At 38.3% G+C, this 22,982-nt stretch overlaps 1 protein-coding gene across 2 annotated transcripts in view; it reads right to left on the bottom strand.

Annotated features, from left to right (window-relative positions):
• Positions 1-22,982, bottom strand: part of FAF1 (Fas associated factor 1) — a 156,047-nt gene that overhangs the window by 14,130 nt on the left and 118,935 nt on the right. For both annotated transcript variants that reach the window (XM_085067624.1, XM_085067625.1), the window contains 5 exons: positions 16,087-16,223; positions 13,700-13,788; positions 5,190-5,270; positions 4,759-4,836; positions 1,628-1,843 (listed from right to left, as the gene is read on the bottom strand). In XM_085067624.1, the coding sequence (XP_084923750.1) occupies positions 1,628-1,843; positions 4,759-4,836; positions 5,190-5,270; positions 13,700-13,788; positions 16,087-16,223 (601 nt within the window). The remainder of the gene's footprint in view (positions 1-1,627; positions 1,844-4,758; positions 4,837-5,189; positions 5,271-13,699; positions 13,789-16,086; positions 16,224-22,982) is intronic.

Genomic DNA, 22,982 nt, shown 5'->3' with positions numbered 1-22,982 from the left:
TTATGTGATTCACCTGATAAATTTTTGAGTTTTTTACAGAGGGCTAAAATTCACAATGATGATTCTGTGATTAAGTATAGAAACAGTCAGTGTAAAGTGAAAAACAAATGTAAAAAGTTAAGAGTAATATACCTGTAGGGTTTTATATTAAATATGTACTAAATCAGAAATAAGTTACAGGTAGGGAGGCATGACTTGCAAAATATTTAAAACACACAAACCCATTGTTTAGACTGCAAAACATTGTTTTCCTTCTCTCAAGTAAACTGAATGACCAGTAATTCTGGAAACATAGGTGACTTCTAGTCTTTGGTTCCCCTGGAAATGATCCTGCATGCTTCAGGAGTAAAGTTAATTAGTGATTAATGAGATTCCTTAAATGGTGTTTTTCAGTCTGCCTGATTAGGATTCCCAATACAAGGACAAGGTGGAAGAAGAGCTGCAAGCACTGCAATCCTGCTCACAGTTGTGCCAAAAACGGGTCAAAAATCACATCTACTCACAAAGTTGTATGCTTGCTGAGTTTCTTCTCCTTTGGACTACTTACAAACAAGATAAAGCAAGAGGTATCTGTTAGAAGCTACTGTAAACATGTCAATCAGAGCCTCATTCCTACTGAACTTCCTCCAGGGACAGTGACGGGAAACCAAATGGAAAAGCAACCCAAATTACTGAACTCCTTTGGTGCAAAATGGCCTAAGCAGTCACCTGGAGATGCCTGCAGCAAACAAGACCCCAGCTGGTCCAGAGCTGCCCCACTCCTCTGAGGCAGTGTGGCCAAAAAGCTGCTGAACCTCAGCCACCACTGCTTGGCTCTGTGTCCTGACATCTCTGCAGTGCCCATTCCCTTCACCCTCTATGCAAGGCCTCAGGTAATTGCTGCACAGTTGGACCCACTGACTTTCAGCTTTGCTGTAGCAATGACTAAATAAGAAATGAAAGCTAATTTGTGCAGAGAACACAGGGGTATGTTTTTAAAGAAACTTAGTGGCCAGCACAAAAATTATCTGTTGATTTATCAACAGAATTTAATTGGTTTTTGTAAGGAGTGAGCAGTATTGATTCTGAAAATCAGCCACAGCAGGCACATCATTACAATTTCGAGGTAGGAGATATAAGTAATTATCTACTGGTATTATGTAACAGGTGGATCAAGAATTTATTAGGATGTACTTATTAGTTCATAACTGGGTACTATCTGATGCTGAGCCTTGTTCATAACTTAAAGTTACATCAAATGGCAAAACCTGAAAGATCAGAAGTAGCAGCCCATAACAGACCTAAACTGTACCACCAGCAGTGTTGATGGAGCTTCCTCCAAAACAGGACATGGGCAATGCTGGCTCAGCATATTCAAGTTTTCATTGAATATGATCCACAACTTTTTTCCGAAATGTAGGATTTTTTCCAATGTCACTGGAGGCAGTGACTCTGTGAGTAACATCTGACACACAACTCTGTGAGTAACATCTGACAGCTCTGGTCAGCCAGCACCTGGCTTACAGCTTGGCTGCATTCTGACATATCCAGGCACACCTCTGACCTCCTATGCTACAACACACCAGCCCATCTAACACTCAGGAGCAAAAAGCAGAGGTATTTATTCCTGAAAGGTATCTTTACTCACATCTCTCCTCGGAAAGGTGCCCAGCAGCTTGTACTCCTCCCAAGGATATCCCTTGGAAGCTACAAAATCAAAGACAACCTGCAGCTTGCTGCTGGCCAGGAAACGCCGCTCAAAGAATTCTCCGCTGGGTGTCCGGATGCGGAGCTTGCTGACAGACTCAGTGCTCTCCTCCTTGGGCTCGGGAGGCAAAGACTGTTCCAGAGAGAGCCTGATAGCCTGGGGAAGGAAAAACAACCATTTAGGTTGCAATGCCAGCAACAGAAGAAAAGGACAAAAGCTTTTCTTTTTACTTCTTCTAGAACTTCAAGACGTGTCGCAGTGCTCCAGAGCCTTTATATCTCAATGACAAAATAATTTTTATTCAGTCCTTAATAACAGCCCACCAGACAACTAATTAAAATAAATCCTTCTTTATAACACATATTATTAGGTCTACAGTTAATGCACGATGGGATACGTAATTTAATCATTTGGCAGAAAGCCTTGGAAAAAAATTGAATGAGAGAATAATTGTCAAGTGGCCAATTGCTTCCTTAAAGGGTATAAATTAAAAGGCAGTAAAAGTATTTCTTTAAATGCACTTGTCAAATTGCCTTCCTCTTGCAGAGAGTAATTGACCATTTGCAGTAGACTGGACCCTTAATGGCAGTTCAGAGTGAAAAGAAATATATGCAAGAAATTTACTATAAATAAACTGAAACACTGTTAAAAAATGCAATTAAAAATACTGTGAATGCACATTAGATACACAGAGCACATATACAAATAGGAATGGTCAAAGAAGAAAATTGGGAGAACAGAAATGGGAACTTGAATATTTAAAGTAAGCTGCTAATATCATTATTATTATTATGGTTCCAAGTACAGGTGAGCACATTTCCTGCAACAACTTCCATGAAATCAGCCCTCAAATTGCAATGACACTACATGTCTGAATATGTGCATGCCTGTCTTCCTGCTAACATTGCTGATGGCAAGATTTTAAGGACAGGACCCAGGTCAGTGTTCTCTGCCCTCCGTCTCTGGGAGCTGCTACGGCACCAATAATTTGATTAGACTTTTTTTTAATATACAATTAATGCCTAACATTAGTCTGCTGAATGAGGTGGGCTTGATTTTCAAGGATGTTTTTGGTACTCATGGGCAACAACACCAGCATCTGTCAAAAATTTGACCATACTCAGAAACAGCTCTGTTACAATGTCACCTCTCTTAAGGCAGCACTTAATGAGAAGGTAAATAGATGGAAGAAGCCCAATCATACTGCCTCCCCCAAACTGTGCCTGAAAGACAATTTTTCAAACTGAAGAGGCAGTCAGGCAGGGATTTACCCATTTTCAAGGCACTTTCAGGATACACAGTTGCTATTTGTGCCTTTGAAAACCTCCCCAAGGTCATTTAGTAACAAACTGATGGAGGGTGATTACATGGCAGAGAAAAGACTGGGAAGAAGCAAGATTATGAAGGCTTTTAAATAGTCTACTTCTTACACACGCACCTCTGAGCAAATTATATCTCAGTATAAATATTTATACATAGAACTTGAGTTCATTTTTGCTCATCTTCTATGAGATTATATTTTAAATAGATTCTATTTTAATTTCCTCCCTCTCCATTCTCAACCACCTGCTTACTATCTTGCTGTTTTGACATTTCCCCACACAGTATAACAACAGATGCTACATTATTTACTGAACCCAATCAATTATATTATAGAAAAATAAACAACAGTAGCTCATTAGAGCTCCTTCCTTTGTGCAAAGAGCACGTCGCTCCCCAAAGTAACCACTCTCCAACGCCTCAATGTAAAATGGCAATTTACAATGGATATTCTGTACCAGCAAACCCAGGCAGAAAACAATGACATGATGGATCACATTAAAAACTCTTGGACCTGAACAAGCAATTTCAGTTTGTTGATAAAAAGATGTTCAGTATGTGAAGAGCTCAATAGTCAGATTTTAAAATACAAACTGAACATAAAGCCACTTCTGTAAGTAAACACTGTTGCAGAACAATTCAGTCCAAGTAATCTGTATACTTGAAAATGGGGAGTGTTAGTAAACATTATTGTTAAAATCCCTTTTGTTCTACTGAGCAAACAGATCCTATTATTTTCATTACTGCACTCTGCATTAAAACAGGGAAGCCCAGGTATATACTGATAACATGGGCCAGTCTTGCAGCCTTTGCATAAGAAAACCATTCCCAAAAGGCCAAGGTATCAGAGAAGGTTCAGGAGAAGATATAATGAAGCAGAAATAATTATTGTTTCTATGCATGCAAAATTACTTAGAAAAGAAAACCATATTTCTTACTTAAGCCTGAGTGTGAGCTGATCCTGAGCCTGTTACTGGTACAGTAGATTCATGTTAGACTGCCATTAACCTCACAGAACTGCCATCTCACAGTTAGTCTAGACCCTGAAAGAGGCTGCAGGAGCCACTCTGAGAGGCACTGGGACCCTCAGAACTTACAAAACTGAGAGAATCTACAAAATACTGTTTGAGGAACAGTACTCTTCACAACACAGGGTTTCTGTTTTCTTATGGAAGCCTAGAGACCTAAAGCATTTGTTTAAACACAATTTTCATTCAAAGGAAGATTCTGCAGAAATGCGTTTAGAATTTTTTTAAAGCATCATAAATCCAAATTCCAAGATTTTGGATTTTATTCTCTTGAATATTTTTTAGGAAGTGCATTGCCTCCTAAATGAAATTTGGCAACTTGTTTGATCAGAATTGCAGGTAGGCTTTGTTCTACTTCCTGGAAAAAAATGAAAGGGCTCCATGTTTTTAAAAGGAGTGGCTGCAGAAAACAGCTTAGAGCCTCCCAAAGATTCCAGCTTTTCTGGAGCTCATTTCACAGATCCCCTGCAAGCAGGCCTATCTAATATCTGGCTGTATTTGAGACCCAGATGATAAAACAGAAAAGCTATTCAACAGTGGATGAAAATGATTCAGCTGCACTTTGTTGCACAGATATATAGTAAGAAATCAATAATAATAATAAAAAATGGTCACACAAAAAGTATACTTTGAATTGAAGTTGCAATGTGTGTTGAATTACAGTTTCAGTGCTCACAAGCTTCATGAATTCACGAAGTTGTCAGAAAAGGTAAAACACCTCACCTCACGTTCTTCCTCCTGTTCCTTCCGGATCTGTTCCAAGCGAAACTGCTCTGCCATTTCTCTCTCTTGTGCTTCCCTCTGACAAACACAAAGGGCAATCCCACGTAAATATGTAATAAATACAAATACAAAGAAATTTCTCAATGTTTCTCTAGAAATTAATATCAGAGATAGTATATTTATTAAGCGATCTTTTTCTGCCATTTCCCAAATTCTATTATTAAATGAAGCCAGGATGGGTTTATCTAAAATAGGTAGTCAAGTCTGGTCTTAGTGACTTTTTCTGGTACCACTTTACACCACTGAGGGCAGTAGGGTGTCATGTTCAGAACTGAAGGTGAGCAGTCCTCTGCACCACAGAGCATTCCCAAACTCCTAAGGGTTCCCAACCCAATGGTCACATCCCATGGGGTCTCTCCCCCTGCACACACCTTGGCTCTGTCAGCCTCCAGCGAGATGCGGTACGCTTCATCCTGCTCTCTTTTCACATTTTCTCTGGCTTCACGTTCATCCTAAAGGGGAAAAAAAAAGGAAACAAACAAAAAAATCAGCAAACTGGACCAGTATGATAAATATCTTTATGTTCATCAGCATCCTTTAATGTCAGTGACTTCAACATCACCCAACTACTGCTAGGAGAAACACATTCAGAGATGCCTCAAGGGTGACTGTGGCTTTAGAAATCAGGACTACCTGAAGCTATGATTCAGTTGCCAGGTAAGGGAATGGTGTGTCCAAGCCCTGGCCTGTGGGCTGGATGAGGCACCCAGGCTCTGCCCTGAGTGCCATGGCAAGCACAGAGCCCTGAAGAGAAGTCACTGCAGGAGGGTGTGGGCTGGTGCTGGGGGAAACTTCCATCCTGGAGCCAACAGCTTGGAAGGTCTTGTACCAGGGAAGTGTGGATTAGATGCTGAGGCTGGATTTTCATTGGCTCTCTACTCAGACTGACAGTGGGTAGTGGCTGGTCCTGACAGAGAAAGCCCAAGTCCAGGTCCTTCCTGGGTCAAAAACCCCTCAGCAGGGTCCATCCAGGGTCACGACTATCAAACATCATCCAGAAGCCTCAATTCACAGTGCTGGATATTATGCAAAGAAGGGAAAGCAGCAAGTCCTGCTCTGAAATGTCCTCAAATGGACAGATGCAGGCAAGCAAGAAACAGGAGGTTACCATGCCAGCAAAAAATATCTTATCAACAATCACAGCACAAAAAAAATAAAGGTTTACTAAAAACACATGAATGACAAAGCAAAGCATCATCCACACAGTGGAGGATCAAAGAGTGGATATCCCCAGAAGCTGGAATAACTGCACTGGGGTGATGTCAAATAAAGCAAAGTGTACAATCAATAGCTTCATACTCTGTCTCTGAAGCAGAGACAGCGGCTGCTCCCCTGTGCTTACTCCTCTTACATCTCATAATCCCCCCAGAGCCCTGCAGAGGCTGCACTGGTCCCTACAAAAATCAATAGGATTTAGCTGTGAGACTGCTGGTGGGCTCAGCAGGGTCTCCCCTGCAGTTACTAGGAATACAGCACTTGTACTGGGGCAATCTGTCCCCTGGGTTTCACAGAAATTAAAGTCTACTACCTACTGCTTCTTGAAGAATTATGTTACTGCTGCAACATTTATTCCACATAAAAGAATCATTTTGCAAAGTGATCAATTTTCTCCTCAAAACATAATTATTTGGCAAAAACTCAATTCTGAGTGGGAGGAGAGCATGCTAACTGTAATTGTCATGACATACAAACACACCAAGATGCTCCTCAAACAAAACTCAGATATCTCAGGGGTTAAATCTCTAAAGTAGAATGCAACCACAAGAGGAAAGGACAAACTGCAGGGAAAACTATACAACTTCCAGTTGGAAAGTAGCGAGATCTCTCCAGAGGAAATTCTTCTTCCTTACAGAAACAGGACCCAAAATTATTCCACAATCACTGTGTTCTGAATTTCATTCCAAGAAGAGGTAGAAACCATCACTTTGTTCAGCAGAACCAAAACATGAGTAGAAGTAATTCTTGCAGAATGCAAAAATGACAATAACCACTGAACAACCCATTACTCTTGCTGGCTACTCTGGACATTGGTAAGTTTTTTGTGATCTGCTCATGGAATGCTTTCAAAAATTAACTTGAATCTGATAGCAAAAACTATCCTACATGAATATTCCATTTTTGAGATGAGGGGGTGTTGAAATAATTAAACAGATCCCATTTTTATGTTACCCAAAATTGACGAAAGCTTCCTAAATACAGAGACTACATGTAGGTAATGTAACAGTAAAGGAAATGTTTTGTGCTATCTATACTGAGACTTTTCATAAACATACTAAAAATTTATCTTAAAATAGTGAGAATCAAAACTACCTTCTCAAATTAGGTCACTAAAGGAAGATGACTTCAGGTAATCTGCCAGAGGACAAGCCTTTCAAAAATATTTAGAATGATTTCAGAGAGAACCTATTTAACTTTCATGTTTTTCAACTCCATGTATCACACCTAACTTCACACACTGAATTTCAAAGGTCACACCAGTCCAGTAATGCCCCAAAGAACACTAAAATATTAGATACAACTCGTGCAAATACAAACTCTGCACCATCACAGATTGCTAGCAATTAAGATAGATTTATTGTAGTTTATAAAAAAAATAAAATTTAAAAAAATACTGATGCTATGGATTTTACAACTAAAATTGAAACATGAATTCCACACATTAAAAAAAAGTTAAAATTCTTCCTTCCCTATTCATTGCAGTTATCATCATCCTAGAAGTGGATTATGAAAAAGATGTCAGGAATGTGAAGAATTACCATGCATGACTGCCTGGTCCTCATAGAAATATGTGAGCCACATCTAAATTGTGGTATTGTTTGGTTCAGAGTTACACCTTGGACAAATTTTAAACATTAGATGAAGCAGTTCTCCCTTTTGTAATGCAGTTTCTTAATTTAGACACCTCTTCCTCTAGAGAAGCCACACAAAGTATGAGGATGCCTCAAGTTCACCAGAAAGAAAAAAAGAAAACTCACAGTAGTGACAGGAAAAGAGGAAGAAAATATTTCATAGAGAATCTTTCACTGCACTAACAAAAAGACATGTGAAGAATAGTCAGGGCACTAATTATTAAAATAAGAAATTTCACAGATGTTATCCATCAATAAAATTTGAGGTAGCTGACAACTTTCCTGTTAGGCCCTACATAAATTGCAGTATTGACTGAACATCACTAAATGCATCTCCAGAGTACTTTTGCAGTGAAGGCAGAATTGCCACCTTCTGTTTTCAAGAAATCAACATACAAACAGACACAGTTTATCCTGGGTCACTTAAAAAGCCTTCATCAGAAACAGGGGTTATACAGCATTTGTGAATTCCGCAGCAGTGACTGAAGGCTGATGTTAATGTAAACCATCCACATCCCAGGGGTTTTGGCCTTGAGACAAGGAGACAACTCTCCTTTGCACCTAAAAAGAGAAAAAGTCACAGATTTCTGCTTTCTCGTTTTGACAATGAGACAATGGGTGGACATTGATTCAATGGAAGGTTCCAACTTCAAAAAAATGTGCTTTTATTCACAGAATATATTCCCCAGCTATGAATTTTCTTGCTATTCTGGTTCTTACAGATGCAGTCATCACAAAAATAGCAAACACTTATATTTATGAGATACCTACAATGGACCAGAGAAAACCTTCTCCTGAGTAATATCCAGTGCACCAAGACTAAGAAAAACATTTGCTGAAGCTAATCCTGAAGTGCCTAAAGACAGGCATTTTCAGATGCAAGATGATGGGAAAAGGGGGACTCTTGATTCAATTTAGGACAGCATATTCTGCAAGTTAAAAACATACAATACATTTGTCTTTTTGAATGGGATGTTTTGCTGGAAAAGACAGCATTGGCCCTTTTGGGCTTTTTTCCTATTTATTATTGTCATTTCTGAAGGTAGGATTTAATGATTTAACCCCAGGAATCAGCTTTGCACCTGATTTGTCTCAGGGAGCTATGTTATATTATTCCCCTTGCCCTTCAGGACCAGTTTTACTGTGAAGTAAAACCAGACGAGACAGAACTTGAGAAGATAACCATGAGCAGAAGACATTTCTCAGAGCACCAGTGAGTAAAGGGCTATTACAAGAAAGAAAGAAAAAAACAAAATGTATTTACAAATGCTGAATGCCTATCTGAAAGACAGTTCATTTCACTGAACCACTCCTGAAATTAAAATCTGCAAATGCTTAAGGCTATTCATGGGAGCGTTAAAGAGAAACACCCCTTTGTCCAAACAAACCAGTGCAAGAAAGGCATTAATTTGACTCACTAAGATGACAGACTTGCACATTGTATAACTTAAACATACGTGATGGGGAATATAAGGAAGGAAAAAGTGTACACAAGCATGTTGGGTGTATGGGAACGATGAGGACAAAGCAAATGGACATTTTAGAGGAGAAGAACCATAGGAAGAGGCAGGATGGGGCAGAGGGAAGGGGTAGAACAGCACAGAACCACTACAGGATCCTGCCTATCCACACTGAAGGAGGAAAGCTCAGTTCCAGATACTGAGGTTTGGGGATTAACTCAAGTGATAAGAAGAAAACCAACCCCAAAACCTTCAAGGAGTCCTGCAGTGCCTTTCCATGGAAAACAGTCTTGATACATCTGCCCAGCTGGGCTGATATTCAATGAACGGAGCTATCAATGTACAGCGTAAATTTAAGCCACAGGAACTAAAGAAATTTTACTTTCCACCTCTCTTTCCTCTGCCATTGCCAAAGCTCTACCCATGCTATAAACTCTTGAAGACAGCACTTGCACCTTCCAAGGTGTGTGTGGTGAAGAGCTCAATAGGGAGCCCATCGTTTGCGCTGCTATCGTATTACCAACACAAAACTGGAAAATTTATTCAAATAAATTTTGATTACTGTAGTTTAATTAGTTATAACTAGTAATAATTAGTAGATGTGCTAATTAGATTTTTGAGGGGTTAAATCCCAATCTTTGCTAGACGGCTGTCATCACCATAATGCTTTTGCACTTTGGAATTTAATGAATTTCGTGTATTCTCATAATCTCTTGTTGTGCAAATACTGTACACCATGATACACATGACAGTGTTAGATGGAAAGAAGATTATCCAAGGTGTTCATATGCCTGATTTCTACTGATTTACATGTGAGCTTCAGTTCCTAGACAGAAGTTGCAGGGGTCTCCTGCAGTGTGGCAGGGAAAAGAGGAAAAAGAATTTATACTGCTGTTTTGGAGTTTTGGTTTTCCTTCATGTGTTTTTTAAATTCCCATCTAGATACTGGTGAGGAAGAACCTGTGTTTTCCTGACATTGCAGGATCCAGGAAGGACAAATGTCACCCAAGAACAGAGAGGAAAGACGGTGACTCTGCAGTCCTACATTTTTCTACAGGTAATCTTCAGTCAGAGTCTGTTTACAGCAGTTTTTCCAGTTTAAAAATTCTGAAGTGTCTCTCCTTTACACTGAAGACCAGTGTGCCAGAAGACAAAAAATGAATTAGAGGTTTTAATCGGTATTTGTAAAAATAAGAAGGTCTCTGAAGCAACTGTGGGTATTACAATTCCACCTTGAAGTCTAATCCAAGAGCAGGAGTGCCAGTGTTGCATAACGACAAAAATAAACACGACCAGAGACCTACTGTTACTTAAATGTGGACAAGTTGGACCAGCTGTGTAACAGTCAATGCTTCTACAGTAATAAATGTTGACAGCAAAAATAAAAAATGCATTACTGAGGCATCATCAAATGAGCCCTGTCATTACATGGAAACTCCGCCCTGTATAAGCTTGTCAAAAAGTGTTACTGTAATCCTTTGAGAAGCCTCCTCCTCAGGCAATGGAGAAAAAATGTTGAGGATGGGCCCAGAACAGGTGTGTTGTGCTGTAATGCCAGGATTTAATCACAGATCTCTTCACATTAATCTCACAAAGGAAATAATTCGGATCTATTCGGGCCCATCACGCCACACTGAGATGATTATTTAACTATCCAATTAAAGCAAGCGAGCTCACGGGGTGTTTAAAAATGGACTTTGCAGGGTGTACAATATTTTACAACCATTATTTGTTTTCCTAAGCCCAGCACCAGGCATTGACACTTAAGAGGAACTGATACTCAAGAGGAACTGATACTAGAAGCTCTTTTCAGAGTCAGTGCCCGAAAAATCTCAGTGCACACCTTGATCAACAGTGGCAGAGGCTGGTCATCCCTGCTCTGGGATAGATACCCTCTCTTGCTCACAGGAGAAACTCCTTAATGACATTTATTCCCTGTCTGCAATAATCCACAACCCCACTGCATGGGGGGCATGTTGGGCTACTATGAGTACACAAGTGCATCTCAGTGTTTTCAAGGTATTTCTTTGGAGATCAAATAAGAAAAAGCTTCATGGAGTGCAACACACAAATCTAAAAATTAAATCCAACTGCTAGTGAAGTGATGGTATTTTAGCACTTGATGCTATAAAAATATGCAACAGATTTGCCCCATTAAAATGCTATGAGTCAAAACAGGTAAATTTTACCAACACATGGATTTAAAAGCACAGGATTTAGCTGAAACATACTATTATTACCACCAGCTAATGAGGTGGCTCACATCACTCAGGGAAGGTAAGTTGGTGATGCTGTTCTGAGCATCCAACCGACACCAGCAGTGGACGCTCAGGGACAGGGAGCTGCCTGGAGCTACAGCCAACATCAGGTGAACATCTGGACCATCAGCTGGAGTGGTACCAGTCCTCCTGTACCCAAATAACCATCAGAGGGCACTGCAAAACACACTGTGCCAAACAGCATTGTGCAATAGCTGTGCTGGAAGCTTTCATGTGCATGAGAAGTTCAGCTGCATAAACTCACTCCTTACTGACTTCATGCTGTCATTTACAAATGTTTCAGTTCTGGTTCTCTCTCACACACTTCTGTTTACAGCAACACTACAGAGGTGACTTCTCCTTCTAAAGCACAAAAGAATTTTCTGCTTATCTTCCTGTGGTTTCACGATGACTTATTGTTGCTATTAAGAAAACAGTAACAGAAACCGGACTCTGTATCCTGTTTGCTATTGTAATATTTGGGAAAAAATTGCACCAACTGCAGTAAGATCTTAAAAAAATAAAAGGTGTTGATGTTTGAACACTTGAAGTTGTCAAGTACAAGGCTTACAAGAAAGCTACATGTTATGTAGCAAACCACAAAAAGGCAGTATTTTGTTTTCAGGCTGAAGCCCTCTATTGAGTACAGACTGCTTGTCAAATACTCCCTCTCTGGAAAAGTTATTTCATAAAGCAAGGTTATTTTTTGTTTTTAAACTTCCTGCTTCAAAGGCAAAAGTGTCTGAGATCACCTTTTCAGTGTGCTTGTAATGAGTGGAGCCAAGGTGTAAGTAAATATCCTATTTGTGTATAGAACCCATAGTGTCTGGAAAGCTGCCCCCAAAGTTTATGAAATTTTCCATTGGTTTTCTGAATGTCAAAGTGTGGTAGAAAAAGCTCCTGTTGGGGAAGAAATGTCACTGGTGCTCTCAGGAACAGAAGAAAAAAAAAAAAAAAAGGAGGAGACTACAGAAGACTTGGACAAAAGTAGATTTTGGAGAAATGTGTAAAAATTAGTTTTCCATTCTCCCCACACAGGCAGAGCAGTTGGGGAAAGAAGGCAGGAGACAACAATCCCATGTGGGGACTGGACTATCACTGCTCTTGGCCTTGCAGTGAAGGACAGAGAGCAGCCCAGGACAGGAGCCAGTTCCTGCTTCTGTGTCCAGTCTGGAGTCCTGTTCCCCACTCTGTTCCAATCCTATCACTCCTGCTTCCAGTTTCTTCTCCTATCCCTTGTTTGCTCTTATTTCTCTGCCTTCATATGCTTTTGTTTCTCTCAGTTTTCTTCCTTTTTATCAGCTTTTACAGTTTTTAATTCTGAACCTCTCTTGGAGCTTATCAGTGATGTAAATTTTACATTCTTATTAAAGAATTAAAAAGACTCGCATACTCAACATACTCCTGTGAAAATGCAATAAAAAATTCTGTTATAGTGTGCCTTGGATTTTTGTTGTAATCCTCATATTTAAATCTGTGTTCAGTATTAACAAAATTAAAGTCAATTTCTTTACCAATGAATTACAGGTAGCATAAATAAAGAAGAAAAAGTGAATGACAGATATTGTGCAGATACTGTGCCTTCATATTATAGTCAGTAAATCTTGTACTAATGAGATACAAGATTTAAATGTGAAGAATGTGTTTAGTGAATTATTGTCAATCAATGTCTACACAACAGGATAAAAATAATCTTGAATGGCAACACACCTATTATTATAAATTCCTAAGTACTTCATTACTTCAAAATGTCACTCTCAATTTATAGAGTAACAGATAAGGATCTTTCAGCTGTGTAACTCACTGTGTCTGCTTCTGTGTAATTGAACATTGGTTTTGAGAAGTCTTGTCATCATTTGTACATTCTGCATAATTCTGAATGGTGGTTCAGCACTGATATACTGGTTAAAGCTGGTTTCAGCCCCCTTTTAAACAAACATGTTTAAGACATATTAATCTATTTTTAGGGTTTTTTCTACCTATGACTTGGAGCTTGTCATTGGCAAAAAATCTGGTTGTTGTTTCCTTGTTTAAGCATCTGAAGATCTATAATATCCACTATGATGTGAACAGTCACTAGTGACTAATGCTCAGAAAAAGGAAAGAAACTGAAAATGACAAGATCAAAAAGGAGTTGTTTTGAGAGACCCAAATAAATACACAAAGGAGACTCAACCTTTTTAATTTCTGACAGTGGAAGAGAGACTAAAAAACATCATACCCAGCTCCACTGGTTAAAGAAACACCAGGTTAATTTACACCCCCAGTGATTAGTGGAATCCAGGAGGTATCTGCAGCAACTTTCAGTGCTCACCTCATCCTTTATGTCTTCCTGCTGCTGGGCACTGAAGATCTCCATCGCAGCCATCAGCCTCATCATTAGCTCATCCACTGTTGTGTTACCTAGCAACAAAGGAAGATAGCTGAACTTCATTTCATTAAAGTTATTAAACAAAAAAGAAGTCATTTTAGAATTAATCCGTAAGAAATAGCCAGACTTTAAAAAAAAAAAGAAAAAAAGACAAGAGTAGAAAGTGCAAATATCTCAGTAGAATGCTTTCAGTTCACTTCTTTACTGAAAACTCAGAATTGTTTTTACAAACAAATGTTGATCACAGGCTAAAATTTCAGGTGGTGAAAATCTGAACAATTGATTTTGTGCTTGCATTAAGTAACCCTGTTTTGGTTTTTTAATCACTGACGTTAAAGCAAAGCAGTAGATCTGGGATTCTCTTATGTGAAATTGATTTTACAGTTTTAGAATTCCCAGGTATAATCAGGGAGACTGAAGCAATTGCTTAGTCAGGCAACAAAAGGAAGATGTTGGCAGCAGCATCCAAGTGGATTGGTTTAAAAAAATGGAAAAACCCAGAATAAAATGGTCAAATGGATGTGTGCACACACATTTTATTAGTGCATAGCTACTACTAAAATTTCAAATACTATAATATATTTTTTTTCAGTGTATTTACGTCTCATAAAACTTGCAAAGCTAATGAAGTGGAAAAGTGTCATCTATGTATGTATCACGAATTAGAACACATAGATAGGAAAATAGATACCTCCCTGTGTTTTTCTTCCAGCATGCCTCCAGTCTTCAATAAGACTGAAAGATTACTCTGATTTCCTACTAAGATGCATTCTTTGGTTTCTCTTTCTAAACCGAAGACTAGACTACCCACTAAAGCCACTTGTCATAGAAGTTAAAAGGTCTTAAACCATGAGAAATGGTCAAAAACTATAAAGTCTTAACATCTGTCAGCCTAAACAGCTGTTGGACCCCAGCAGAACAAGTACCACTATAGAAAACAAGACTGTCCCCATAGTTTCCAACCCCAGGAAAAAAAATAAAAATCAAAAGCAAACTTAGACAGTCTGCATTTCAATAAACGCCACTGGGGTCTTAGGTTTCTATATTGTTGTATCTCTTCTGTCAACATGCCTTCTCGCCCAGCCCTGAAAGGCCCTCATTGTTCCCATTTCTAACATTTGCTACCTTAGCAGAAAATGTTATCCCACATGCTACAACACGCAGGATTTCAGAGACTACCATTCATTTGGGGTGGTATTGTTAAAGGACACCAGTGTCCCAATGCCTGGGAAAATAACAGGCAGAGATTGTTTGATTTTTGTTCAAGGATAAATTTCAGTAAGGCTACAATAGGTGATCATTTTAGTTTAGTACAAAAGGTTGCAGAAAACCTGGCAAATCGTTAAAACTTAATGAATGCAGTTGAATAATCTGGATTATTTTGTAATATAAAACTGCATTGTATTATGGCTTTGAGTCACCAAATTACTAGAAGAGTTAAGTAATTTAAGTCAGTAACAACACTGACTTCAGTGGGATGACAAAGGTGCTGAACTGTACTGCAGATTCAGAAAACCAAGCTATTTATAAGACTGTTTCTATTAAATAAGTTTTATAAGTGACAGGCACTCTTACCATGAATTAGTGTTGTGCTGTACCTTACACTGAGGAGACAAAATCTGTGAAAAAATTAACCATTTTGTCCACAGGAAGGACCACTACAGATTCCTCGAGAAAATTATTAATCCCAAATGCAGAGACAAATACTAATGCTCGACTGCAAAAGGCAGCATTTCCTGAGGCTGAATTTCCTCAGGAAAATAAGGAGACTACAATAAAGATTTCTAAACATAAGCAATAAAAAAATGAGGACACAGTGTCATGCAGGCAAACTTGTGGAGAAAGCAGAAGAAATGAGAGGCAGCCATTCTTTGATGTGCTCTAATTTGAAGAGATACTGAGAACAGCAGTCAAAGGGCAACACTCCACATCTAAGTCATCTTGCTGTCAGTGAAAGCAGAGGAATGGTTACACCAGAAAGAACTGCTCATGGAAACCAGAAAGCTTCATTTATGTGAGATTATATTAGGAAATTGGAAATTTGGAAAACTAAGTGTAGCTACTTATTTAGGAAATAAGGCTTCCACTTTGAAAAAAATTAAAAACTTAAACTGTAATTCTACTGCAGTCGTGGCAACTTCAATCTCTAACACCATGCTAATTAATACATTAATGAGATAATGGTAATTATATCCTGGCCAATGAAAGTGTGTTTTGTGCAATAAATTCATATTCTGGACACCCTAAAAGAGAAACAGTTAGCAAAGATCTCTTGTAACAGTTTCAATACTCATATAAGGAATACTTTTAATATAAAGTGAGAACTGTACCTTGTATTACATTCAACACTTCATTAGATGATCGTTTTCCCATAATAATTAGGAAGAGTGGAAACTGGTCTGTCTTCTGAGTTCGAATTGTTTGGGCTACAACACTCCCAAAATGTCTAGTGCACATCGTCAGAAACCTTGTGGGGGGAAAAAAAATAGTTAACATTGTAGAGGAGTTTTTGAATTTAAGTTTTAAAAAATAATTATGGTAAATTCAGCAGTTTAACTGCATGTTACCTACTGATTAACATCTTCTTCATTCAGTTCTAGAGCTCTTTATCTCTTTTTATGACTAAATTGTTACAATATTTACAAACATGATAAGGTCCAGGCTGCCTAAATTAAAACAATTACTAGCTGCATGAGACAGTCATTTCTTTGATGGAGTAGTCCATTTCCTGTTACAATACTCTGAAGGCTATAATTCAAAACCACCCCCCAAAATAATCACACTAAATCAATTGTTAAAAACTTCTAAAGAGAAACTAAATGGAGCCACAATCTAATAAACACTGTGAAGTACAAAAATAGTAAATTTCATGCAAAAGTGTAATGTAGTAATGAAAGATCAAGAAATTGGTTTTATCAGTCACAGAATTAAAACATGGTACTTCAGAATTGTATTTTCTTTTGTACTAGTGCCCTGCCAGTGACATACTTAGCAGTGTGGTCTAAAAAACAATAATTCTAAGCTTTTGACCAAAAAAAGCTCTTAGATATTAGCATACAGAAGTCTAACATTAGTATTCTTAACACGATCTTGAATAAATGAAAAAACTGATAAAGCTTTTCTCTTCCATTAAAGGACTGTTTGAAATTAGCATTTCTTTCAAGAGAAAAGGGTAGCTTATGATATGTTTTCAGATCTGATGGTAAAAAGTAAATGTCATAATAATAATGAATTATGAAAGACCAAATGCAAATATAGAATGCTTTAATAAGATCCAATTTAATAAAGTCTGTAAAAATAATGGACTTTTAATAACACGGGTCACAAAAGGCAAAACAGTGGAAATTCTGAGGACTAGCCACTGGTACAGGCTTATTAATTCTTAATTATGTTCATGAAAGGCAACTTAAATCGTGTGTTTTCTTATGCCTTATGATAATATTTTAGGTAACAACTGCTCTGAAATGTATGCTCTAACTGAAGAGCAAAGTCCCGTTGTCACATGCATTAGAAGCCAAATCTATTTGAAAAGACAAACTGCATTAAAATGTCAAGTGCTCCAAGTAATTTCTTCTCAAAAGATACTGAAAAGATTCAAAATAGTAATATTTTTAATCAATATATATTGTATCTAATAAAATGGCAAAAAATGGATAAGGCTAACAAGTACAGCATTGGGCTGATTCAAGGCACCTGAAGTACTAAAAAACTCTCCTCAGAGATAATTTGTAGTTGGATGGAAGGCAATGGGTGGCAAGTGAGTATTTCAAAGCCATAAATGTTACTCCTTGATCCTCTGTATTTTGCAACTCAGAACAATCACACACAGAGAAGACACCAAAAAAGCTGCACAAACTCGACTATACCAGAAACGCCAAAATAGCGACATAACATCTGGTAAGGATAAAATAGTGTCTGTAAAGTCTGGACATATAAACACTTCAGATAAATAGTGGTTTTCATGTTTTCCTTTCAAGGTGGGAACAGGAAAATAAAATGTTGGCCTCACAGAAGTCAGGGGTGATGTTCTATGGCAAAATGACTTATGTGAGTTCAATGTTTCACTCCTGGAAGCAATAAAGACAGTGGACAATTGAACTGAATTCCTGAGACTTGTGTTTTAAAACTGTTTAAGAGTCTTCACCAAACCACAGAACTCAAGTTTCATGAAAAAGCATAATATTAAACTGAAGATGAGAAAGTGCTGTAGAGAATAATGCTACAAGGAATAAAATTAAGAGACTCTTACAGTACTAGTTTTACTAGTCAAAGGTGTTGGTTTGCTTTGTTTTTTTTAAAATCTATTCTGTATTTAGTCAATCCCTAACTCAGTCACAGAATACACTTTTATAGGTATGGGTTTTGCATGCAGAGAAGTCGGAATGATGTATTTAAGTGTGTTTTTTCTGGGAGATGAATTTTTATATGCAGAACTTCTGACTATATAGAACCTGACAGGTCATGACACCTTGGGGTCCTCTATAATCCAGGCTGGGACAGGTTTGCGCTCCCTGGCTTCAGCAGGTGACATGTCAGGCCAGGTTGCTGCAAGGGCATGCAGACTTTGCTGGTTGTGTAGCAGCAGAACAGATGCCAGATGCCAATGTCTCCCCTCATGATCTTTTCCTTCTTGGTGCCACTCACAGCCACTGGTGTTACCTGTCCTGCTCCTACCAATCACCTCCCTTCCCATGCTGCTGTCACAATCTGCTCAGCTCGCTCACCCACCATGACAAGAGCAGCTCACACCAATTCTGCTCTGAATGCTACAGACTTTCTTGGGGTAAGAATGAGAAACAACTCTTCTTCCCAGCATTTCCAACACTGAATAATCAATATCCTGACCACAGCTGTGATGAGAATGTTCATGAGGCATGAAGGACCAGCTGGTGGTTATCAGTGTGCACCCTCAGAGCAGAGCCAGGACACATAAGACCTTCTCACTAACATCCAAATACATCCAAAAGACCCCACCAGTCTGTTGAAGTAAAAAGTAGAAAAGCCAACAAGAATGTGGAGGTGGGCAAACAATGCAACACTGAAATGAGATGCAGCAGCAATCTCCAAAAGTGGCACAGTGCAAGTTCAGTTCACCAGCAACCCCTCAGCTCACAGAGCTGCTCTTTACCAGGTCAGTGGCAACCACTTTTAACACAACCCTTCATTTTACTAGATGGGTAAGAATTGAATTTTCATTCATTATTTTTTCCCCTTTTCTGCCTTTGCAGAATTCTATATTTGCAGACCTTTTTACTTTCAGATTCATAACCAGAATTAAAGACACAAACCTCTCCCCTCTGTGTTGATATGTACCGTTAGAAGTGAGCAGGACCAAAACAACTTGCTGCAATAACCAGTATCTTACTCTGCACATCACTAACAAGGGATTTTCTTACTTTCATCTAAGCAGAAGTGTGCCAGATCTCTCAGTGGCATCCCCAGAGCTGCCAAAAGAAGTGCCTGTGGAGTCCATCAAAGAGACAGATGTCCCTCCAGGGAAAACGGTTTTCCACAGCACTGGATTACTGTGATCTCCAACCAACAGTGGAAATACAGGAATGCTGCCAGAAGGGAGGGCAAACAGCACCCTACTAGTCCTTTTATTTTTAAATTACAAAAATACTCAAGGAGGGACAAGTAAGAGAAAGGGAAAAAAGCATTTTATGTGGTAAAAATCCATTAAAAAAAAATCTTGGAAATTACAAGAATAAAGTTGATCAAGGAAAGTGACTGTTCTGGCAGGCAGCATCATTTCTTTCATGACTAGCAATGAAACCAGTAGTTACAGCTACAGAATAAACATGGACACTGCCCATGGCTTGACAAATAAAGAAACAAAAGAAAAAAAAATTACAAACTATCCGATTTCTTTAAATGCAGATTGAACAGGTATTAATGCTTAAATACAGTTCACTTTTTAGCTAAAAGTGGCACAAAGGGAAGATTATTGTGGTGCCACGAAAATGGTCTATCAAAGCTCCTGATCTCAGATATGCTACGTAGCACTCTGTAGATGGTGGGGTTTAGCAATAATATCTTTCTGTGAAAATGTGCAGCTTTTAATTTTTAGTAACAAAATTAGCCACTTCTGGCCAAAGTGTTGGTGATCAAAAGTGTTGACCTCAGAGTTCAGTATTTTTTGATATCTGGAAAAAAGTTATGATTGGAAAATACTTTAGAAAAATGTAAATATTCCTTTAATATTTCAGTTTGAACAATTTAGAAAGCTAGGAATATCTCTGGTGCCCAGAAAGGGACAAAGCAGAGTCACTCCTTGGCTTCGAACTGTCATGTTGTATTTTCCAATGTGAACTGGTTCAAATCCTCTTTCACAAACACAGAGCCTAGCTCCCAAATGTATGGGAAAATGTATTAAAATAAATATTAAAAAATTCATAGTATTTTAGATCAAATTTTCCTTACTTTCTGTACCAACAAAAACAACAGAGATCTGGTTATTTGTTACAGTCCTACGCATACAAATTTGTGTAGTTACATTTTATTTTTATACACTGGAGGGAAAACTTTGGATTTCCTCAAAATGAGGTCCTTTGGCACATGGTGCCCACTGTGCTTCTTGGAAATGAGTTTTAACAGAACAGAAAGGCTGCACTGGAGATGTTTTTTGCTGTATCATCTCAGCCTAAAGTCCTCCTCAAAAAGCAGCAGCAGTAGAAATCTGACAATCTCTTCTAAAAGATCTATTCCCTTTCAGTACACAACCTGGATGATTCTGGGCCAAAAATGTGTGATTTATTTATGGCCTGATAATAACCAAAGCCAACCTTACTTTAAGAAGCTTTAACATTTCAGAAATTGACTTGGAAAAAAGTAACTTCTTTGGTGAGCACGAAGAAAACAATTATGAATATTAAATACCCAAGATTTCAGATTATTTTTAATAATAATTATATACTGTGCAAAGTCAACATAAGACTCATTAAAATGTTAATGTAAAAATAACATTTTTCTATTAGGTATTTACATTTTTTAAAGAGCAAGAGCTGAGGTTCTGAAGTGGCATATTAAAACAATCTTGGTCTCCACAATACAGAATTATTGCCTTAGCCACTTTGGTAGGGTTTTAACTGTTGACTCAAACATAAGGAGAAAAGACACAAGGGATGTTTTAAATATGTACAGAGCAGCCTAGATCAAATTAGGTGGGTATCCTCTTCAGAATCCACATGCTAAACATCAGATTCAGATGTTAAAAAGAATGATTTTATGCACTTTTTCTACATGCAAGATTAAAGCCTCCATGAGCGGGTTGTCTATCTCTTCCTAAACCATGGAAGATCTGATTCCCATCCTGCAAGGTTTGGTAAATACTTCATAACCCCTTCAGTCTAAAACACAGCCCTCCAGAAACCCATTAATCCTTGGACACCAGGCAAAATCATTGGTCAATATATGAATAAAATATACCTCAAACCCCTGCTAGAACACTGCACAAAGAATGGAACACACAAGACGTATTTGCATCATCACCATTCACGTACTGTATGATTTCCTCAACAATATCCAAGGCTTGCCACAATGAGATTTAATACACAAATTTAATAATAACCTACATAAAAACTGCAAGTGTGTTTAGTTACTTTACAGATGTTGGTAAAGCAGGAGAAGCTACAAGCCCATTGGAAATCACAGAATTCAGATTAATCTTCACAAATCAAAGAATCATCCTGACAAGCAAAATACAATTCTGTAAGGTCAGTGAAAGTCTCCAAACTGGAGGAAAGAAGAACCAAGCACTAAGAGGATATAACCAGATTCTTCCCCAAAACAGGCCAACAAACCTGTTTTGACCACCTGGTCTTTTCCCTTCACCTCTCTTGCACAGGACACCACAGAGTTTTATTCTTTCACCTGTTCTGTTCAAGAAGCTTAAACAACTAGGTTGTAGTTTGAGTACAGTGGGATACAGCATTCTTTGAGATTTGGTTTTATAGTAGGGACCTAAAACATATGCTTACAAATGCATCTGTTTAATTAACTCCTTGGGTTTGATAACTACTTCTCTCCGATGACCTTAAAACATTGCTAAAGGCATATAAACTGATGCACTGAAAACCTTGATAACATCACAGAGGCAGCTTTCTATTTATAGCTGGATATTATAGACATCCATATCTTCCTAATCACGACCAGATTAAAATGCATTCTCTGCTGATTTTTAGTTTTCCAAATTTGGACATTTTTAGATTACTAACATGAAATTTCCTTGAAGCACATAAATATTTAAGCAGGGATAGTTTACCTTTTCTGGTGGGTGTATAATAAACAGTTTAACCATCATCTATATACAGGCTGTTTTGTTCTCCATCTAAAGAGACAATCACCTTTTATCCTTTTCCTTTTTTTCCTTCGTTTCAGTGCTATTAGGAAACTATTCACAAGTGCAACCCCGAACAATACTATGCAGTAATTATGACTAAATGACAAAGAGATGCGAACAATTACTGAGCCCATTTTGAAACCCTACACTAATAAAGTCATTAGATGCTGCCCTTGCCATGAGCCTTCTAAAAGCTTCTGAAGTTACAAGAACACACGGCATTGTTCGTTAGGACAATTGCTGCTGGCAGAATGCAAACCTTGAGTTAAACCATGCTGCAAATTGATCTTGACATTCTGTTAAGACCGCCACTAAAATCAAAAGCAAAGGAGAAAAGGAGAAAATGAGCGGGTGGGATGTAATCATGGAACAGAAGGGTTCCCTCCTCACCTTCTTTCCTCTTCTTCCTCAAAACAAGCCATACAGAAAATGACAAACTCGCCTGGTGTTTGAGAACCTTTATTTTTAAAACATTAATTAGACTTCTGACCTGTTTTTATTGACTGGCACTGTATTGCTATTAAAGTAGATTAAATAAAAAATTGCAGAATACAATAGAAAAGGTTTTCACACTGTTCTGTGAAACCTGTTAAGGATTTAGTGCCTAAAGAACACGTCCAACAGTTTTGCAAGCAACATATACAGAATCTGTGGTCACTCCTGAAGAGGCAGTGAGAAATTAACTCACCTCCTCCTGCTCTCACAGACCCCACACCTGCAATATATTTGCTGAAGGATCAAATGGGATTGGGGAGCTGGAGTAATATGGTCAACTGGTCTTCATCCAGGCATGCATCATTCAGTAGGTTAGAATTAAGGGTCAGCAACTGTGAATATGGCTAATTACTTGATGACGGAAATTGCAGGTGAAGACAACCTGCTGCT

This window comes from Lichenostomus cassidix, chromosome 8 (assembly GCF_008360975.1).
Source record: "Lichenostomus cassidix isolate B80296 chromosome 8, HeHo_3.0, whole genome shotgun sequence".
Classification (NCBI taxonomy): domain Eukaryota; kingdom Metazoa; phylum Chordata; class Aves; order Passeriformes; family Meliphagidae; genus Lichenostomus; species Lichenostomus cassidix.
This window is presented reverse-complemented; position numbering and strand designations above follow the sequence as displayed.